The 19248-nt window shown below is 35.2% G+C and overlaps 1 protein-coding gene across 3 annotated transcripts in view; it reads left to right on the forward strand.

Annotated features, from left to right (window-relative positions):
• The window catches only part of LOC138701620 (dynein regulatory complex subunit 5-like), a 64643-nt gene that overhangs the window by 14601 nt on the left and 30794 nt on the right, over positions 1-19248 (forward strand). For 2 of the 3 annotated variants that reach the window (XM_069828695.1, XM_069828696.1), the window contains exons 3-4: positions 2185-2330; positions 10692-10979. In XM_069828695.1, the coding sequence (XP_069684796.1) occupies positions 2185-2330; positions 10692-10979 (434 nt within the window). The remainder of the gene's footprint in view (positions 1-2184; positions 2331-10691; positions 10980-19248) is intronic. The other variant, XM_069828697.1, reaches the window with a different exon arrangement.

The following is a 19248-nucleotide window of genomic DNA, read 5'->3' on the forward strand; positions in this document are numbered from 1 at the left end:
ATTTGCTAATGTCTTAAACACTGACTTCCAAGTATCTCGATATGGCTATTGAACACTTTCCTTCTACATGAGTAATCATTTCAAAGCAGATAGGGTTGATAAATTAACGCGATGATTTAGATCATAGCTATTCATTAGCAATTTCTATATAGGTACCGGTATGAATAATAAGGATATGATTTGTAGAGACAGTTTATTCCCACTGAAAGAAACATGTCCTTCACTGTTCATACATAGCTTATTCCATCCAAGAACGATAATTCCTCCTCACTGTATTTTCTTGAGAATAAATATGTGAATATGTATGCTTTCTGATATAATTATTTTAAGACCTGTTTGGCTTTCTGCAGTATAGAAAGCAGGATTCACACTGACCTCGAAAATCAGAGAAATTTTTCTCAGGGAAAAACAGGGAAATTATTTGAAGTATGCTAAAAGTCAGAGAAATCAGTTCTGATTTGCAGAAAAACAGAGACTTTGACGTGTAGTGCTCTAAAATTTAGGCAACTGTGAATAAGGTGAATAATGAAGATTCATGAACAAAAATCTCTGTTGTTTACTGCTGTCAGCTGGAATTGGCCTATCTTGGGTAGGTAAACATTGTATCTATTTGCTGTTATATGTAATGTTTTAATAGTTACCCAGAGCTGTTAGTGGATGGGATTGAATTTCGTGAGGGGAGCACTATGACCCAGCACTGCGACTTTCACGATATATTGTGCTAACCCTCAAGCTAGGCGCATTCCCAAACCCACACAGTCAGACTACACTAAGGTTCGCTGCATACCCAGGTTTCAAGCAAGCAACCCCCCTCGTCTCTAAGCCAGCCTCCTCCATGCGTCGCCAGCTGGCATTCGGAGAATGATATGGAATGATGACAATATGGAGAAATGTTTACGGAATAATGTAGATGCTTAATATGGGGATATGGAAGAACCTCGAGAAAACCCCCAACTATGACCTTGTCCACCACAAGTGTCACTATGGATTTTTCAATGAAAAATCCCAGGCATGACCAGAATTCGAAGCCGAACTGCCTGCATGATAGGCTGAAGATCTGACCACTCAGTCACCACAGGATCTGTTAGTGGATTGGCTATTATATTGTCCATTGTCCTTAGTCACTAGAAGAAATTGCCTTAAAGGGCGACATTCTAATTTTTCTTATTTCACTAATTTGACTATTCACATTCGTATATTTTAATTCAGTTTTGTTTGTTCCTGGTTTAATTAGTCTAAATCAGTGGTTCTCAGCCATTTCAATGACATACCAATATTTTTAATTTAAGACATTGGCTGTGCCACTAACCAAACTTATTATGGGGAAATGTCATGTGTCATTCCCAGGATCATAATTAACGTTTCTATGCTCCAATGCCAATAATTGATTGCTTTGTTTTGGCGTGTTTAATTAGGAAATAATTTCTCTTTGAATTTATTCACTGGAGTGTTCCATAAAATAAACAAAAAAAATATAGGCATAGCCTTATTTGTTACATATCGGTAATAGTAAATGATTAAATATTAAGAAAAAAATACATCATAAACACACAATATCCCTGCTGATGCTAGAATCTGTAAGTGAAATAAATAAATACAATTTGAGGATGAAAGTTGTGCTTGTTTAGGAAAACTCAACTTCCTTATGTCAGGTTTTCAATTGAGTTCATTTGAGTCTTAAATCAGGTTCAACATTCAACTTCTTCCTGTATTTATTTTTTAAATAAATTGGAGAAGAAAACATACATTCATAAAGATTAGTAGTTGTGAAACCCATAACAAATTTTACAGCTTTTTCTGAGATGAAAGGTATTCATTTCCTCTTACCAACTAAAAGTCTATTAAATTCATCCTCTTGATCACTTGCCTCAGACTTCCATCATAAGAGAGCTTGTCTTTATCAGAAATAGTTATGGATTATGATAAGGTATCGTCAACAGAAAATGGGTCACTAATCCAAAATTCTGAAGTAAAGTTTTCAGGAAAATGTATCTTGAAACCTGTGGTTAGGTTCTCGTCCCTAGTTAACTACTAAGAAGAATATTATTTTCACCTAAGAAAGCAGCCAATAGGGCAAGCCACAGTTCATCAGTGAACATTTAAATTTGAAGTGTCAGAGAGAAAAATCAGAGATTTGACATGGAATATTTTAACATTGGTATTAATAGGCTTATCCCTTCACAGTGAAGCAAGTCCTGAATGAACTGCCAGATGAAGATCGTTGTCTACTCTTGGAGACTCTTTCTACTGATCTTCCTCTCACTTTAACAGTACCATTGATAGAAGATGGAATATATTGGAAACGAAGTAGTGAAGATCGATGGGAGAGTGTAAGCTAACATGCATTATGTCCTTAGTCTGTATATGTTGTATTATTTTTTTATTGCTGCAAAGCACTGCACACCTATGTATCATGTCTGATAAAATTAATAAAGGATGAATATTAAACTAATGAAAATACATGTTAATAGTAATAGTAGTAGTAATAATAATAATAATAATAATAATAATAATAATACCGGTAATTCATTCATTCATTCATTCATTCATTCATTCATTCATTCATTCATTCATTCATTCATTCATTCATTCATTCATTCATTCATTCATTCATGTGCTGATCAATAGTCGTTGACCAGTTAAAGTTCAGCACAGTAATACTATAAAAGCAGTAACTAGGTCTAATACAAATAAAAACAATATAAATAGCTCAACAGAGTTACAGCTTTCTAAAACAATGAAATCATAATAAATACAAAAAAATATATAGAAGAACAAGATTAACTGCTGTTGATGCTACATAAAACTAACGTATATTACTATTAATGCAATATTATGGTATAAAATTATATGTTGTTGTTATTGTTTTCTAATACCAGGCGTTTGACAATAAAGTCATTTGACTTCTTTCACTCCAATATTTTTCAAAGGTATTGTCATGGTTAGCCACTGAAGCACAAATTTTGAGGTGTTCCGAATCCATTTCTTGATTTGAATTGCACAATGGGCAGTTGGGGGACTGATATATTCCAATTCTATGCAGGTGCTTGGCCAAACAGTCATGTTGCCAATCTAAACGCAGCTACAGACGATTTGCGTGGTAAGTCAGGAATTAATTATGATGCAGAGAGTTCCATTTTATATAAAATTATGTATGAAATCACAAAAGTCTCATAATTACAGATTATATAAAATAATTTAAAACACTTATCAGTATGCTACTACGGTACTTTACATTAAATCAGCACATTTTGAGATACCACCCACCACACAGAGGAGAGTTTGCGTGATAGGAGAATGTACTTCACCCCTTTCATGTGCAGTAGTGAACTGTAACAGAAACATAATATATGAGCACACATTATCTCTGTTAAGCATGCTTTCATAAATGTTTTACAATCAAATTAATTGTACACATTTTATTACATGAAGTTTATATAAAAATAAATGATATAAATGATAATTACCTTAAGATCCATGCTGACTGAGCAATGTTCGAACTTTCATCAAAAGCAAGTGAATACGCTATGAGTGGGGAAATACTAGATTTTAGTTGCTCATCCACCAGATATGAAATATCTTCTATTCTTCTCTCTATAGTTAGTACAACGAGATAAACTAATGTTTTCATATTGTTCCTTTTGTTCGGGAGACATAACACTCGCCACACTTATTAAACATTTTTTAACAAACTCCCTGCCACTAAAAGGGTTCAATGATTTTGCGACTTCCCCTGCAATTATGTCACTGGCAAGAATTTCCTTTTGTTTTTGAGTCAAGGCATTTGCCTCCTCTCTATTCTGGTTACTTAATATTTTTCAAGCTGCTCTGTATGTTTCGGTCCTATAAATTCAGATAGAGAGAAATAGAAAAGATAGAGCGAAATTTTGTTTAAAAATTTATGAACACAGAAAATGATCTAGCTAATATTATTATTTTAGCTTATTGTATAGGTATTAAGCTTCAAACTATGATTACTTATCTGTAATTAAGCTGGAATCTTATGGCATTGTTTATAATGTCTGTGTATATTGCTTCTGGGCATTCCTATAATAATTTTGTTGCATAGTACACATATCACGTTTTCTGCATGAGCACAACACAAGAATTTTTCTTCCCAATCTACCTGGAATGAGCATTTATGAGTATTCACTGAGATTGACATGTTGTTTTGTTGTTGTTTTCTAATGCCAGGCGTTTGACAATAAAGTCATTTGACCTCTTGCACTCCAATATTTTTCAAAGATATTATCATGGTCAGCCACTGAAGCACAGATTTTGAGGTGTACCGAATCCATTTCTTGGTTTGAGTTGCACAATGGGCAGTTAGGGGACTGATATATTCCAATTCTATGCAGGTGTTTGGCCAAACAGTCATGGCCTGTTGCCAATCTAAATGCAGCTACAGACGAGTTTCGTGGTAAATCGGGAATTAACTGTGGATTATGATGCAGAGAGTTCCATTTCTTCCCTTGAGATTGTGTTATCAAATTTTGTTTGTTGAAGTCTAAGTATGTAGATTTAATAAATCTTTTCACAGAGTAATACGTAGATTTAGTAACAGGTCCGTAAATAGCAGTGCTGCCCATCTTTGCTAAAGCATCCGCATTCTTGTTTCCCAGGATGGTATCCATTGGAATGCAATTCTTTTATTGAGTGATATTAATTGAGAGTGAGCATTTTAGTTATTTCTGCTGTTTGAGATGAAGGTGTGTGTTTAGAGACTATTGATAGAATAGCTGCTTTGGAGTCTGACAGTATGACTGCATTCTTAAATTTATTGATGTGGCATAGAAGATTCCTGAGGCTTTCTCTTATTGCAATGATTTCTCCATCAAAACTTGTTGTTCCAGATCCAAGAGATCTATATAGTGAGAAGAGACAGCACGTAACACCTGCACCGGCACCTTGTTCTCTGGAGATCAAGGATTTGTCGGTGTATAAATGAAGCCAGTTTTGTGGAGGGTACCTAGTATTAATTGTCTCTAAAGACAATTGTTTCATTATTTCAGTGTTTACTTCTGATTTCAGTATTTTTTCATGTTAAATTTAGATTATACTCTATATTTAATAAAGTTAAAGGATTTGGTTTAACTTGTAAGTTTTCTTTTAAATTCGGGATATTGATTTTCTGTTTTAATTCTTGAACCATGGATATGAAACTTTTTTGAGTTTTCAATCTGCAGAGAGGACTGTATGAATGCCAATTGTTTCCTGGTAATCTGATAAGTTTTTCATATTGAATCAGTGCTTTTTCTTCTATTGTCATTTTGATGCTGTTAATATTAGTGAGGAATCTCATAGAATCTATTGGAGTTGTTTTGATTCCACCAGTAATGAGCCTGAGAGCTTGGTTTTGAACATATTCTATTTCGTTTATGAAAGGTGAAGTAATTAAAATTTCTCCGCAGTATGTCAGCACTGGGTGTATAAACATTTTGTATGTAGTGTTCAAAGTATTCCTAGAGCATCCCCATTTCTTTCCTGCTAGTCTTTTTTGAAGGGAGAATCTTTTATGAGCTTTTCCAGAAATGTATTTCAAATGGTTGCTCCTTGTTAACTTACTATCGAAAATAACTCCAAGATATTTGGATTCATAAGTCCTAGGAAGGTGTTGGCCATTGTATTGGATATTGATATGTTCAACATCGCAAAGACAATCTGTCACAAGTGATCGACTAAGGGTTGCTTACAGCCGGGGTTGAGGGGGTTAAAGTTGGTTGGAGGAACGTGACATGAGAACCCTCCCTGCTACCGGATGTAGTCATGATTACCAGTTTGGCAGCGTCTGCATTAAATGGATCGGAATCACATCCCTGCATGTTAGCATTTTTTTGTGCATCTGGAGGCTGGAGAAAGAGATTTAGAATTTATAGTATAGAAAAGTTTGTGAACTCTCAATTCTTCGTAGGAATATGAAAGCTGACATTACTTATGAAAATGGAAGATTCACAGATAATGTCCCCTTTGATGACATACAAAAGAATAGGTAATCCATTTCACGTTGTCTAACATATAAGCTTCGACATTAGAGTACCATACTCACTCTTTAACTCATAATTATACCCAGAGGTAGTGGGTAGAAATTTGTACGCACATAAGGGTATAAATTAGTAGTTGTAATAAAGTTCCAAACTACAGTTGCATATTGAAGTTTCGATTTCACTAGATATATAATACAACATTAAAAGAGAATCAAATGTAGAAAAAGAACAAGTTACATATCTTATTATTCCTAGCATTCTTATGGAATAATTGTATATTTTGTACTGGTAATCAACATGATTATGGAAATATAATTTACTGTCAAGTAAAATGCCTAGGTCTCTTATACAATCTTTTCAGTTTATTAGTACATTATTTAGGAAATAGTTAAATTTTAGAGTAGAAGTTTTACGAGTAAATGGTGTGTGTATGTGTTTTTTTAACACAATTGGGTGTAGACTCAGTGACAGTGAAATATAAAATACAATAATAACATTACAATAAATATTAATAAAATTTACAATAATTACAGCAATAAAAAAATAAAATAAACGTAAATTTAATTCTAACAATAATTAAATAGATGCAATAAACCTAGGACTATAAATAAAACGATGCTATAATAACGCCTACAATAAGCAAAAGTAAAGCTAACTTATAAGTACTTCTCTTAAACCCAACTATTACCAATTTAACTTAATTAATTACATGACACAACTTAGATAATTACACTGCACCTACAATTACATTTTCAGTCTAATCTTCTCAACCTCTCCTTAGAATCTTCTCAACCTTTCCTTGATGCTACATAAGTTTTTTGTTTCGTTAATTTTCACCCCATTATTATCAGACCATTTAACAATTGTGTTGATGTCATCTTGAAGAATTTTACAATCAGCAGTACTTTTGATTATACAAAGAATTTTAAGATCATCAGCGAATTATAGATAGTCAGAACTTATTCTTTTACATTTATATCATCAATAAACACTAAAAACAGTAGAAGTCCCAATGTAGAGTTCTGGGGTGTCTCAACGTACAGCAAAATATAATTGCTGAGTATTCAAAGAAAAGTGCAGTTGTATCTTTTTGATTACCGGTACTCACTGGACATGACTGTTTGTTAGAACACTTGAACAAAATTGGAATTATCAAGACAGAACTCTTTTTACTTGAAATTTCTTGAAGATTGTACAGTAGAGAAAGTGGTGAAGAAATAATTTCGTGGAAGTAATATAATATTATATCTTGATATTTTTGATATTAATCTTTCTTTTAACTGTTCATAACATAGTACAAAATGGAAATATAAAAATTGGAAATTCATCCTTTGAAAAGGTGGAAAAATTCAAGTACTGGTACCTTGCAGCAACAGTAACAAATAAAAATGACACAGGAAATTAAACACAAAATAAATGTGGGAAATGCCGTTATTATTCAATTGAGAAGCTTATGTCATCTAGTCTGCTTTCAAAAAAACTGAAAGTTAGAATTTGTAAAACAGTTATATTAATAAGTTCTCTATGGTTGTGAAACTTGGATTCTCACTTTGAGAAAGGAACAGAGGTTAAGGGTGTTCGAGAATAAGGTGCTTAAGAAAATATTTGGGCTAAGAGGGATGAAGTTAGAGGAGAATGGAGAAAGTTACACAATGCAGAACTGCACACATTGTATTCTTCACCTAACATAATTAGGAACATTAAATACAGGTATTTGAGATGGGCAGGGCATGTAGCACGTATGGATGAATCCAGAAATGCATATAGAATGTTAGTTGGAAGACCTGAGGGAAAAAGACCTTTGGGGAGGCCGAAACGTAGATGGGAGGATAATACTAAAATGGATTTGAGGGAGATGGGATATGATTGTAGGGACTGGATTAATCTTGCTCAGGATAGAGACTGATGACGGGCTTACACGAGGGAGACAATAAACCTCCGGGTTCCTTAAAAGCCATTTGTAAATAAGTAAGCTTTTAACTGTTGGGAATGATAAAGATGATATGAAGTATTAAGATATTACTTCTGTTTTTATCAAGACAGTCAGTAGCCTCATTACCGGTACCAGATAATCCACAGTGTGCCAGGACTCATGGGAAAACTGTCCTTTTGTTAAGCTTCATCAAATGGTGTATAATTTTCCAACAGTCAATTATATTTTTATTTTTAGGTGACAGACGGATTGGTATAGCAGTAACAGCTGCTTTAGAATCATTGAATATAAATACTTGTCAAAGTAGAAATTCATTGAATCACAGAATGTTGGAAATATTTTACACAAAAGTTACACAAAATTTTTATGTTGTTTTGGTCTGATAAACAATAAATAATGCATATAATCAATGCTTTAGGAGTGGTACAACTGTATTTGGTTGTTACTTATTTCTGCATCAAACGATGATTACAGCAGATTTGAAGACAAGTAAACAAATCAGCTGACTGTAGATTACACTCCTGTCTAGTCTTTCTATGTTTGATAAGACAGCTTAAATGCAGACAAGCTCTAGAGTCGACGACATTTGGGAAGACGTTCGTCTGCACCATAGCATTTTTGGTATGTGATGTCACAAGTTTGTACAGTAGAACCAATCGGAATCAATCTGTAACAAGTGCTTCCCGAGTTCGTTTGTTCACATGTGGATGTTTTAGTACACTGAATAAGTAAAACTAACATTATACTGTGTGAGAGATAAATGGAAGAGAGACTGTAAAAAGGCAAGTATTTCGCAGGCAAGGTGCTGGAAATAGTGTTTAAGGTATATAATTACTTTAAAAACATTGACCGCAGAATGCTGTCAGTCATCATGATGCTGGCTGCAACATTGCCAACGCGCAAAAAAACTACTGCAGAAGCGGTGTAGGATTGACAAGTATGCAAAGTATATTGTTAGTGAAGGAAAGAGGGTGTTTGGTGACATGTTTACAGTAATCAATGGCTAAGGTCATTATTGTCTTTTGATAATTTAAATTCTCTCCTGCACTATTTGTACCAGTATTGCACATGTGGGAAGTACGATGTGGCAATGTTGTATGCTGCCTTGCTCTTTCTATCTGTCTCTCTTGACACTAACACTAACAGACGACTGCCTTCCCAATTGCCGTTGACTCTAGTGAGATTTACATTAATATACTTCTCAATATGAAAAATAACTGTATAACTATTCGGAATTATACTCTTGTTCATATGTTTTAGTTTGAAATAAATGGACGTTATGCCTCAATAGGCCATGTGACATTCTATTTCGAGAAAAACGCATTAGAAGATTTTGAAACATTTTAAATTCTGGAGACATATATTTAATTCTTGCGGACTTGATAGCCACACATATATTGCATTGATGCGTCATTTGAGGAATAAATTCACACTCACCTTGACAGCTTATCGCACTGTGCGGCATCAACTTCTTACTCCCCTTTCCTTCCTAATTCTGTCTCCTTACTAACTCTTACAAAAACAATAGATTAGAATATTTAATATCAGTGGTGACAGATGGCCTGTCAAAGCAGTGTGTGCGTAGGAGCTAAAAACGATTATGTCATGTGGAATGAGAGGAAGAGTTCTTTTGTTGTTTAGAGAGGGAGAACATAATACGAGTATATTGTATGTTATGCTCGAAAGTCCCTTTGGGGCACTAATAAATTTAATAATTTACAGCTACATTACGGTACTCCTTATGACATAAAGAACACACTGAATTAAAAGTATGATAAATTAAATGTTGTTTGTATGTACTACTTCCGAAGCAAATGTATGAACATAAAGTGTAGAATGCTAAATATAATTTTTTTTGTAATTATTTTTAGTTCCAGAACATATAAATCTCTTAAATAATCTTAAGAAACATCAGGCTAGTTCCAAAACATATAAATCTCTTAAGTAATCTTAAGAAGTGCCACACTATTCAAGAGAATAAATACGAACACGATAGACTGTTACTGGCTAGTTATGAAATTTCTTTGGAACTCGCCCATGATCCAAAACAGTTCAGTGACGGAGAAACAATAAAGAGATACATGATTAAAGCTGCCAGATTAATCTGTCGAAGTGAAATAAACAATACTAAAGCATTATGTTATCCTGGCGCGCCCCTAAAATCTGCCACTGATCGCATTAATGATTATGATAAGGTGGTGCAGGTCACAGTTCATATTTCCCATCCTACTCTGCCTTCCTAGTAAATAAAGTAGGGCCCAATAGATATTCTGTACCTCACATAACGAAAAATTATGCCAATTTATACATAATAATTGCACTGTTACGTATAATGAGCTGGAAGTTGCTTCTTCAGTTTCAGGGCAATTCTTAATTAACATGTCTATAATATTTTATACTCTGCTTATCATTATTAGTTTAGAAATTTGCACTTCAATATTTATTTGAACTACGTTCAACATTTATAAAGATTTAGGCACACAGTCGTTTGATGCTAAACTAGAAATATTGGATTTGAGCAATGGCGCATATATTTTTCTTTAATAATCAGGGTATATTTCGAGGAAAGGCTACAGAAGTGTGCCTAAATTTAGTTTATCCTCCAGCACGACAGGTGGCATCAAAATCTCAATATTTTTAAAAGTGGAGCTTGGTTGATGCATAATGCCATCCAAATAACCTCATGAAACAGCTCCTTAAATTCATGTAACTTCGTGAATTACACTGTATGCCTATCAATATTATTTTAAAGCACGATCATGTTTACGTTTCAGATGAATTATGTGCGTGACTATGAGGGCTCATGGAAACGTCTGTATCTGGAACGGCATCTCCAGGAATACCTTGAACAATTGGCACCTGAAGATTTTATGCAGACAGAGGTGGAGAGTCTAGTCAGCCTATGTTCTCCGTATGTTAAGTGCCTCAACATCCGACAATTACAGGCACCTCGTACACAGCCCCCAGTAGAAATAGAAGGAGGGTGTGAATGTCCATCTGAAGTGGATTCCATTGACCACATCAACCTCGAGCCCTTCATCAAAGGGCTCAACAATCTGGAGGTCCTTTTCTTCTTATTTAAATCTCTGTTTAATGATTTGAACTTACAAAGGTTAAGTAGATTCAGTAAAATGATAATTAAAGAATATCAAAATGACACTGGTAAATAGGGTTGCCAGATTCCTGTATGCTCTACATACAGCAGCTATACCAAGGTGCTATGTCTATTGTTCGAAAGCATAGCAAACCTGACTTTTTTTTTTTAACTTTCACCTACAATCCACAATGACCTGAAATAGTTATTGCTTTACTCCCATATGAAAAACCCACTGTTCGCCCTGACATTGTTACCTGTGTTTTCGCGTTGAAACTGAAAAACTGAAGATGAATAGGTTCAAGAAAAAGTATTTGGCATAAAAAAAACCATTCAGAGGGAGTATGTTTCACTATTATGGAAGCAAATAACTTTCAAAACGTCTGGTATTTTTCATTGAAAATAAATCTGAAAAATTTTTATTTGAATGTCTAATGAACTTAGTTTGCAGCATTTGCTGCACAAGCCACTAGCATTATATGTATATATAATATTATAGTGCTTATTATACAAATACTTAGGTACAAGTACCGGGTACATAGAAAATGTTGACAAGTGTTGAAAATATATATCCGAAAAGGGACACTGTTTATAATTTATTAGAAACGCCGTTTTGTAGACTTAATTATGAGGATAAAAAGGTCCATGCCTGTGGAGTAACGGTTAGCACGTCTAGCCGCGAAACCAGGTGGCCCGGGTTCGATTCCCGGTCGGGACAAGTTACCTGGTTGAGGTTTTTTCCGGGATTTTCCCTCAACCCAATATGAGCAAATGCTGGGTAACTTTCGGTGTTGGACCCTGGACTCATTTTCACCGGCATTATCACCTTCATCTCATTCAGACGCTAAATAACCAAAGCTGTTGATAAAGCGTCGTAAAATAACCTACTAAAAAAATGAGGATAAAAAGATGTTTTAAATTCTGGACGACCTAGAGTTCCATTTGGTCTTTGTTTTTAAAAAGTGCTAAGAAAATAGAGAAGTTGTATAAAATAACTTAAAAAATTCTTCCTATGAAGGAAGCTTTTCTGTTTGAAGAGATTGAAAAACTTTAGGAGAGACTTTCATCATTAGCCTCATAGCTTTTCATAGAGATGTACCTATTATCTACCCTCAATGAAAGTCAGACATTTTATCAACGACACATTTGCAGCTTTGAAAGATAGGAGGATTGACTTAGTACACAAGAAATAGAGTGAGTGTTGAAATAAATTAATTTTCCTGTTTGCATGTGTTCTAGAACTAGTAAAATAGTACGTAGTTTACGAATAGTAGGCCTACTCATGGTAATGGTAAAACTGTGCATGCATTTGTATATGTAAACAGCACTTCACTTATTTTTTTACGACGAGCTGCTACTAGTTCTGTAAATGTATTTTATAATGTTAAATGTATAAAATAGAGTTAAGAATGGTAATAACCTTACATCTTCAACAATAAACAATCGATTCGGCAGAGCTATGCACAGTGGTGTATTTCTAAACAAAAAAGTGCCCTGGCTCTGGGATTTCGGTATTATCGGTAGTCATCATCGCTGCAGGAATACTTATAGAATTGTCAGATGAAAATACATGGATTGGAATCTAGATAAAGAGGTTGTTAGGTCTGCAGAATAGACCTCACTATGAAATTGTTTAAATATTAATAAAGTATGACTTTTCATAAGTCCAAAATTTGACGATAATATGGAAATCACAAAAGTGGTCTGGTGCTGCCCGGTCTCGAAAAATAGTGCCAGTGCCCGTCAACCCTGAAATATACCCCTGGTTATGCAACAACAGACCAACCAGCAAAAATAACATTTTAGAGATATTGAGGTATTTTGTTGGATCTAATAATTATAAATTCATAGTATCAATCTGAAGTATGATTAATGGAATATGTAGGTAATCGGCGATGTATGCATTGGAGGAGGAAAGGAACTGGCCACCCTACCCCATTATCTCCTGGCCTAGTTGCCTCATGAGTGATGCCTTATTGGTGTTACTTATGAGGTTCAGACCTGTCTTCGAACAATTGACAAAACAACAAGTATCAATTTTGTTCAAATCCAACTGATTCTGAGCATGGAAGAAAATAATTTCAATATCAACATTTTTTTTTACCATTATCCTCCTGAGTCTTGAGACAGTTGTTGTTTTATTTTTAAAGTTCAGTATAATTCTACACTTCAAAAAGATGTCACTGACATGAGGAAAAATGCTGAAAAAAATTCTGCAGGTTACAGTTAGGGCACAAATGCAGGTATATTATACTATACTTCGGGTCTCTGCACATACATCTTATATCATAATCATGTATGAAGTATGGTATAGTATACTATACTCTCAGGACTTAGGAGGTTATAATAAATATGATGTGAATTTTGCAATAACAAGCTATGTGTTGGCCTGTTGTTGCAGAATACAAAACGGAGAAAAAGGAAATGAGCAAGAACTAAAACCAATGTTGAGAGTGGAAAATAAGAGACCATGTGTTCAGATATTTTTTTTTAATTGTTTCAACTATTTTTACAAAATTGCTGGTGGTGGTCTGTTGTTGCATAACTCCATCCAATTATATGCTAATAAATCCCTGGGAAGTATGCATACATCTTCCTTATTTCTTGTGAAAATCTTCAATTTTTTCCTCAAACAACTCTGGCAATCCTAGTGATAAGGAAGCATGTTCTAAATGGCTCTTGTTAAGTACTGCAATTTTATAGGGTCTGCAAGACACCAGAGGATAACACTTCAGTGATTGATACAGATCCAGTGATAGAATGGTTTACTGTCTTGTTGGTATAAGAATATATAGCAGTGAAACCTTCCACAGTCTTGCAATCCGTATTACATTAATATTATTAGGAAAAGCTTTGAAGAACTGGTCATGGGATTGGCATGCCATCATAGGATAATCACAACAATGGATGAACACCAGTGTCCTGCAAGAGAGTGATGCTTAACGATATCTGAGATCGGTTTTTCCAAATCCTCTTCGTGTGTAATTGCTCGAGCTCGGGTTTGGCCTCCACTCGCTCTACATCACTTCCTAGTCAAAAGGAGCACTCGTTTCAACCACTCTACGTGAAGCAGTTACTACGTAGTATTGGCAAGAATCATATGAATTCATTCCAATTATTTGATCATTAAAAACCATTCGAAATAATAGAAATGTTCACAATATCATTTGATTATTCATTCACTTTACTTACCACTACAACAAGCTTTATGAAGTTATATAATATGTACATGTTCCATTTCATATGATAATTGTAAGAACTTCATATGAAGCAACAACAGAATGATAAGCTTCGAATGTTGTGTGTGAGTGTTGCGTAGGCCTACTGACTCTAACTTACCCTGACCTTCATTAAATAAAACACTCATCTGACAAAATACTCGAACTATATGGAGATAAGAAAAAAAGAGCGCTACGCTCAGGCAGTACGTATAGAATGAGTACTCAACATACTGTAATCATTGAACACTTCATTCATGCATTCGAATGATTTAATCCTACAATGGAATAATCATTAAAGAAATCATTCCATTATTCCCAACAAATATACATATTTAGTGGAATTTTAATTACAAAATTTTTCTCTGCTTAAATTGAAACAACCTGAAATGATTTTGTGTGTGTGTGTGTGTGTGTGTGTGTGTGTGTGTGTGTGTGTGTGTGTGTGTGTGTGTGTGTGCATGCGTGCGTGCGTGTGTATTCTTTTTTCATTCCTACTCATTTAATATTTAACTTGAAAGACACTTCAAAAACAAACTGAGACATAAATCATGATACTTATTGAAGAATCAAATGCAATTTTAGATTATATTACTAGCAAATGTATGTAAAACCAAGAAATTACTTTTAATATGTGATAACTAAACATTTCTATTTGTCATTTAAAAATAATTGCTAGAAAATATTCTTTGTAACTATATTAATTGTTTTAGAAGCGAAAAGGGACAATTTCTTAATGAGAAAATAATTGAATGAAAAAGTCGAAGTACTGGTAGTTGATTTTGAGGAAAAAATCTAAGCCATATTCTATGTTGTCTAAAGTAAAAAATATTTAAATACATTACATAATACTTAGTCACCTTAAATAACAAAATACAACAAATAATAGACAAAATTATTACAACAGATATTCTAATAGATATTAAAATTTTTTTAAGTAACTCACTTTTTTTTTACTTATGAAAATTCAGTTCTTGTAATTGCCTATTCGACTGCTCTACATTTCCTGTTTTTGAGATGGTTTTGTTTTTTCACGCAACTGTACAAAAACAGTATATTGTCGACATTTGGTGGAGAGATATGTGAACGTCTTGCTGAAATGATACATCCTGCTGTGCTGAATACTCTCTCATTTACAGCACTTGTGTGGGAATACTCAAAGTCATTTGCACTACACGTCCTAGTTTAGGAAATCATCATTCCTGCTGACGCCACCAGCCAAATAAATCTGAGCTGTCTCCAGGAACACCATGGATCTAGGATTGAATTTTATCTTTTCCATAGCCATCTTCATGCCAGTCATCATAGTCATCTTTCATCCTCTTTGGCGGGGTTTATGGACTGTGGCCCACTGAATATAATAAATGGTGTTATATTAGCAGCATTTTACTTCAATGCATGGATCTCAGAAAGTTTGTTTCATCTTGGGCGTAGCATGAACTTTACTCGCACTAGATTGGTAACATATGTGTCTTGCAAGAACAGAGGGCCCAGCTGCCTTTTTGAAAATCTTAACTGTTTTACATACGAAGCACTGAACAAAACCCATATATTTTAAAGTATTCTTATCTCTTAGTTCTCCAAATGTAGTCCAAGCAGAGCTATTAATTGCTTTCCCTTTTTTTTCACTACTGCTAACTCTCCTGATTTAATTGTATTTTTGGCATCTAATTTTGACATTGTGTCCTGTAATCCGTTACCATCAGCACAAATGGTGTCCGCGCCTCTGCTTGAGGTAGACATCGATAGTATTGAATCATCTTCAACATTCATTCTGATGAAACGTACTGATTAGACAACCCTATTTTCACCTACTGCCTATTGCAACCAGAGGAGCATGCAATTAACACTGAGCGCTTGTATTCAGATCCAATGGTTCGTTAGTTATTTTACGTCGTGATTTATCGGAAATATTCGTAGATGATCATTATTCGTTCTGTTAGTGCATTCTTGGACTGATAACGATATCGCGTGCTAGCTCTGATGCAGCTCACTGATGAACACTCAATCCTATTGTCCACTCAAGAATCGAACCTCAGACCTCTTGGTTCGGAAGCTCACATACTATCCACATAGGAATAGCAACAGATGCTGCTAATAATAATAATAATAATAATAATAATAATAATAATAATAATAATAATAATAATAATAGTAATAATAACAATAACAATAACATAAAAGGTGGTGAAGGACGCACTGAGTGGTGAAGGACGCGCTACGGGACATGCTACAAGACGCGGGCATGGTTCGAGTTCTCGCCGACACGATCAAGGACGCGGTGACGAGTGCAGTGGTGGTGGAACTCCAGAAAAATCTCGACTTCAACAAAGACTTAATTAGTGACTTCAAAAGTGCTCTGGAGCAAAAAGATCGTCGGATCGAGGAGCTAGAGTACAAACTGGACGATTTAGAACAATATCAGCGACGCCAATGTCTGCGTATTTTTGGTGTAGGTGAGAACAATGGTGAGGACACCGATGTGTTAGTGATTAGTGTGGCGGAGAAGGTAGGGGTGGACTTGAGTCTGGCCGACATTGATAGAAGTCATAGAGTTGATAGGAGAGATGAGAATCGACCCAGACCAATAATTGTGAAATTCGCCAGTTATAGGAAGAGAAGCGAGGTCTTCCGAAACAAAAGAAAATTAAAAAATTCTGGTTGGACAATTCGGGAAGACTTGACGAAAACTCGCCACAACATCTTACGCGAAGCAATTACCAAATTTGGACAAACCAACATGTGGACTCAAGACGGCGTCATCATTGTAAAAAGCGGCGACACGAAAAGAAGGATCACCCGTATGGCTGAGATACATAATTAGTAAGTCAAGGCAACTCCTCATAAGTTGTTTGTTATATTAAGAAAGTAATAGTTTAATAATTTAATATTAATTATTTAATTATTGTAGTAATACTATATTTAGTTGCATTACATTACCTCAGTAAATTTAGTCTATTTCTAGTTAGGTTGGCACTATTGCCTATATCGTCCCGCTTTCTGTGGCATGCCCTCAGGCTGATGGCTCGTCTAGCCTCCCCGAACCCTCCTCACTGTCGACAACCTGTTCCCACAACTCTATCCACTTGTCTGTCATCCTCCCCAACCCCTCTATTGTCTACCTCTCAGCTGTTAAAGCAGTCTTTCTCACCTGACCCCAAATCTTTGAAAATAGCACATTTAAATTGTCAAAGCATTATTCCTCATTTCCAGGAATTCTCTTCTATTTTGACTAATATAGATGTCCAATGTATTCTTGTTAGTGAGACTTGGCTAAAACCCTCATTGTCTTACTCACTCGTTCACTTAAACAGCTATACGTTATGTAGAAATGACAGATTATACAAACGAGGGGGTGGAGTTTGCGCATATATTAGGAATGATCTGCACCCTAAAATTATTCTAAAATCACAAGGCGATGCATTACGACCCGAATATTTGTTCGTAGAAATACAAGCAAGTCTTCATAAATGTCTCTTAGCAGTTATTTATAAGCCTCCCAAAGCTGGACATTTATCCGATTTAGAAAGTCCGTTAGCCGATCTTTTACCGCAATATGAACATATCTTACTTATGGGGGATTTCAATATTAATCTTCTGGCTGTCAGATCAAATGGGACTAATCAACTGCGTAATTTGTTCGAAACTTTCAATCTAACAATTCTTCCACTCAGTCCTACCCACCACACACCTACTTCTGATACTTTAATTGACCTAATCATTACGAATAATTCTGATAGAATTCTAACCTCAGGACAGTTACCAGTTCCGGGAATATCTGGTCATGATCTTATTTTTGCCGAGTACTCTCTTCAGTGCCCAAAAAATGCAGCTAAGGTAATTACTTACAGAGATCTAAAAGGCATTGACAACGACCAACTAATTTCTGACGCCCTACAAATGCCATGGCATACTATTTTTAATTTAATCACAGTTGACGAAAAAGTTGCCACCTTTAATGACATGGTAATACAATTATTCGACAAACATGCACCTTTAAAGAAGAGACGTGTCACTCACCGACCTGCCCCATGGCTGAATGACAGTATTCGTAATCTTATGACGTCACGTGACGCTGCTTTCCGGAAGTACAGACACAACAAATCTGCCGAAAACTTTAACAACTACAAAAAACTTAGAAACAAAACCACACAAAGCATTAGGAATGCTAAACGCCGTCACGCCCTGAGTCTCGTCGACCCGTCCATTCCCCCTCGGTATCTTTGGAATAACTTACGTGATATGGGAGTAGGGAAGAAAGCATCAGAAGCTGAAGTTATAAACATACCGCTTGATAAACTCAATGAATACTTTACCTCACCTCCCACTATACGACCTGAAAAACAGTCAAAACGAAATACAATTAATACTCTCCTAGCTAATCCTCCACCTTCTCGCGAAAAATTTTTCTTCTCGCACATTACTGATTCTGAAGTAAGAAGGGCTCTTAAAAGCATTAAATCTAAAGCACAAGGCACTGATAACATAAGCATAGTCTTTATCAATAAGTTAGTCGATGTCGTGCTTCCCGTAATAACTCATATTTTCAATTCTTCAATTATCACGTCTGTTTATCCGCAACTCTGGAAAACAGCCTTGGTACGCCCACTTCCTAAAGTAAATTCACCTACTTCTGCAAAAGACTATAGGCCAATCTCCATTCTTCCCGTTTTATCTAAAGCTCTGGAATGCATCATTCATAAGCAGTTGTCAGACTACCTAATAGAATTTAATCTTTTAGACCCTTTACAATCAGGATTCAGAAATGGCCATAGCACTTCTACTGCTTTGTTGAATGTTACTGAGGACATACACGCAGCCATGGATAAACGACAGGCTACTGTACTAGCCTTTGATTCTGTTGACTTCGATCTACTATTGACTAAACTACAAACGCTACACCTTTCTGACAGTGCTATCACCTGGATGTACTCCTACCTTACTGGCCGCCAGCAGTGTGTCATATCTAATAATCGTTTCTCATCCTGGCGTACTGTAGACACAGGAGTTCCTCAGGGA

The sequence above is a fragment of the Periplaneta americana genome, chromosome 6 (genome assembly GCF_040183065.1).
Source record: "Periplaneta americana isolate PAMFEO1 chromosome 6, P.americana_PAMFEO1_priV1, whole genome shotgun sequence".
In the NCBI taxonomy this organism is placed as follows: Eukaryota; Metazoa; Arthropoda; class Insecta; order Blattodea; family Blattidae; genus Periplaneta; species Periplaneta americana.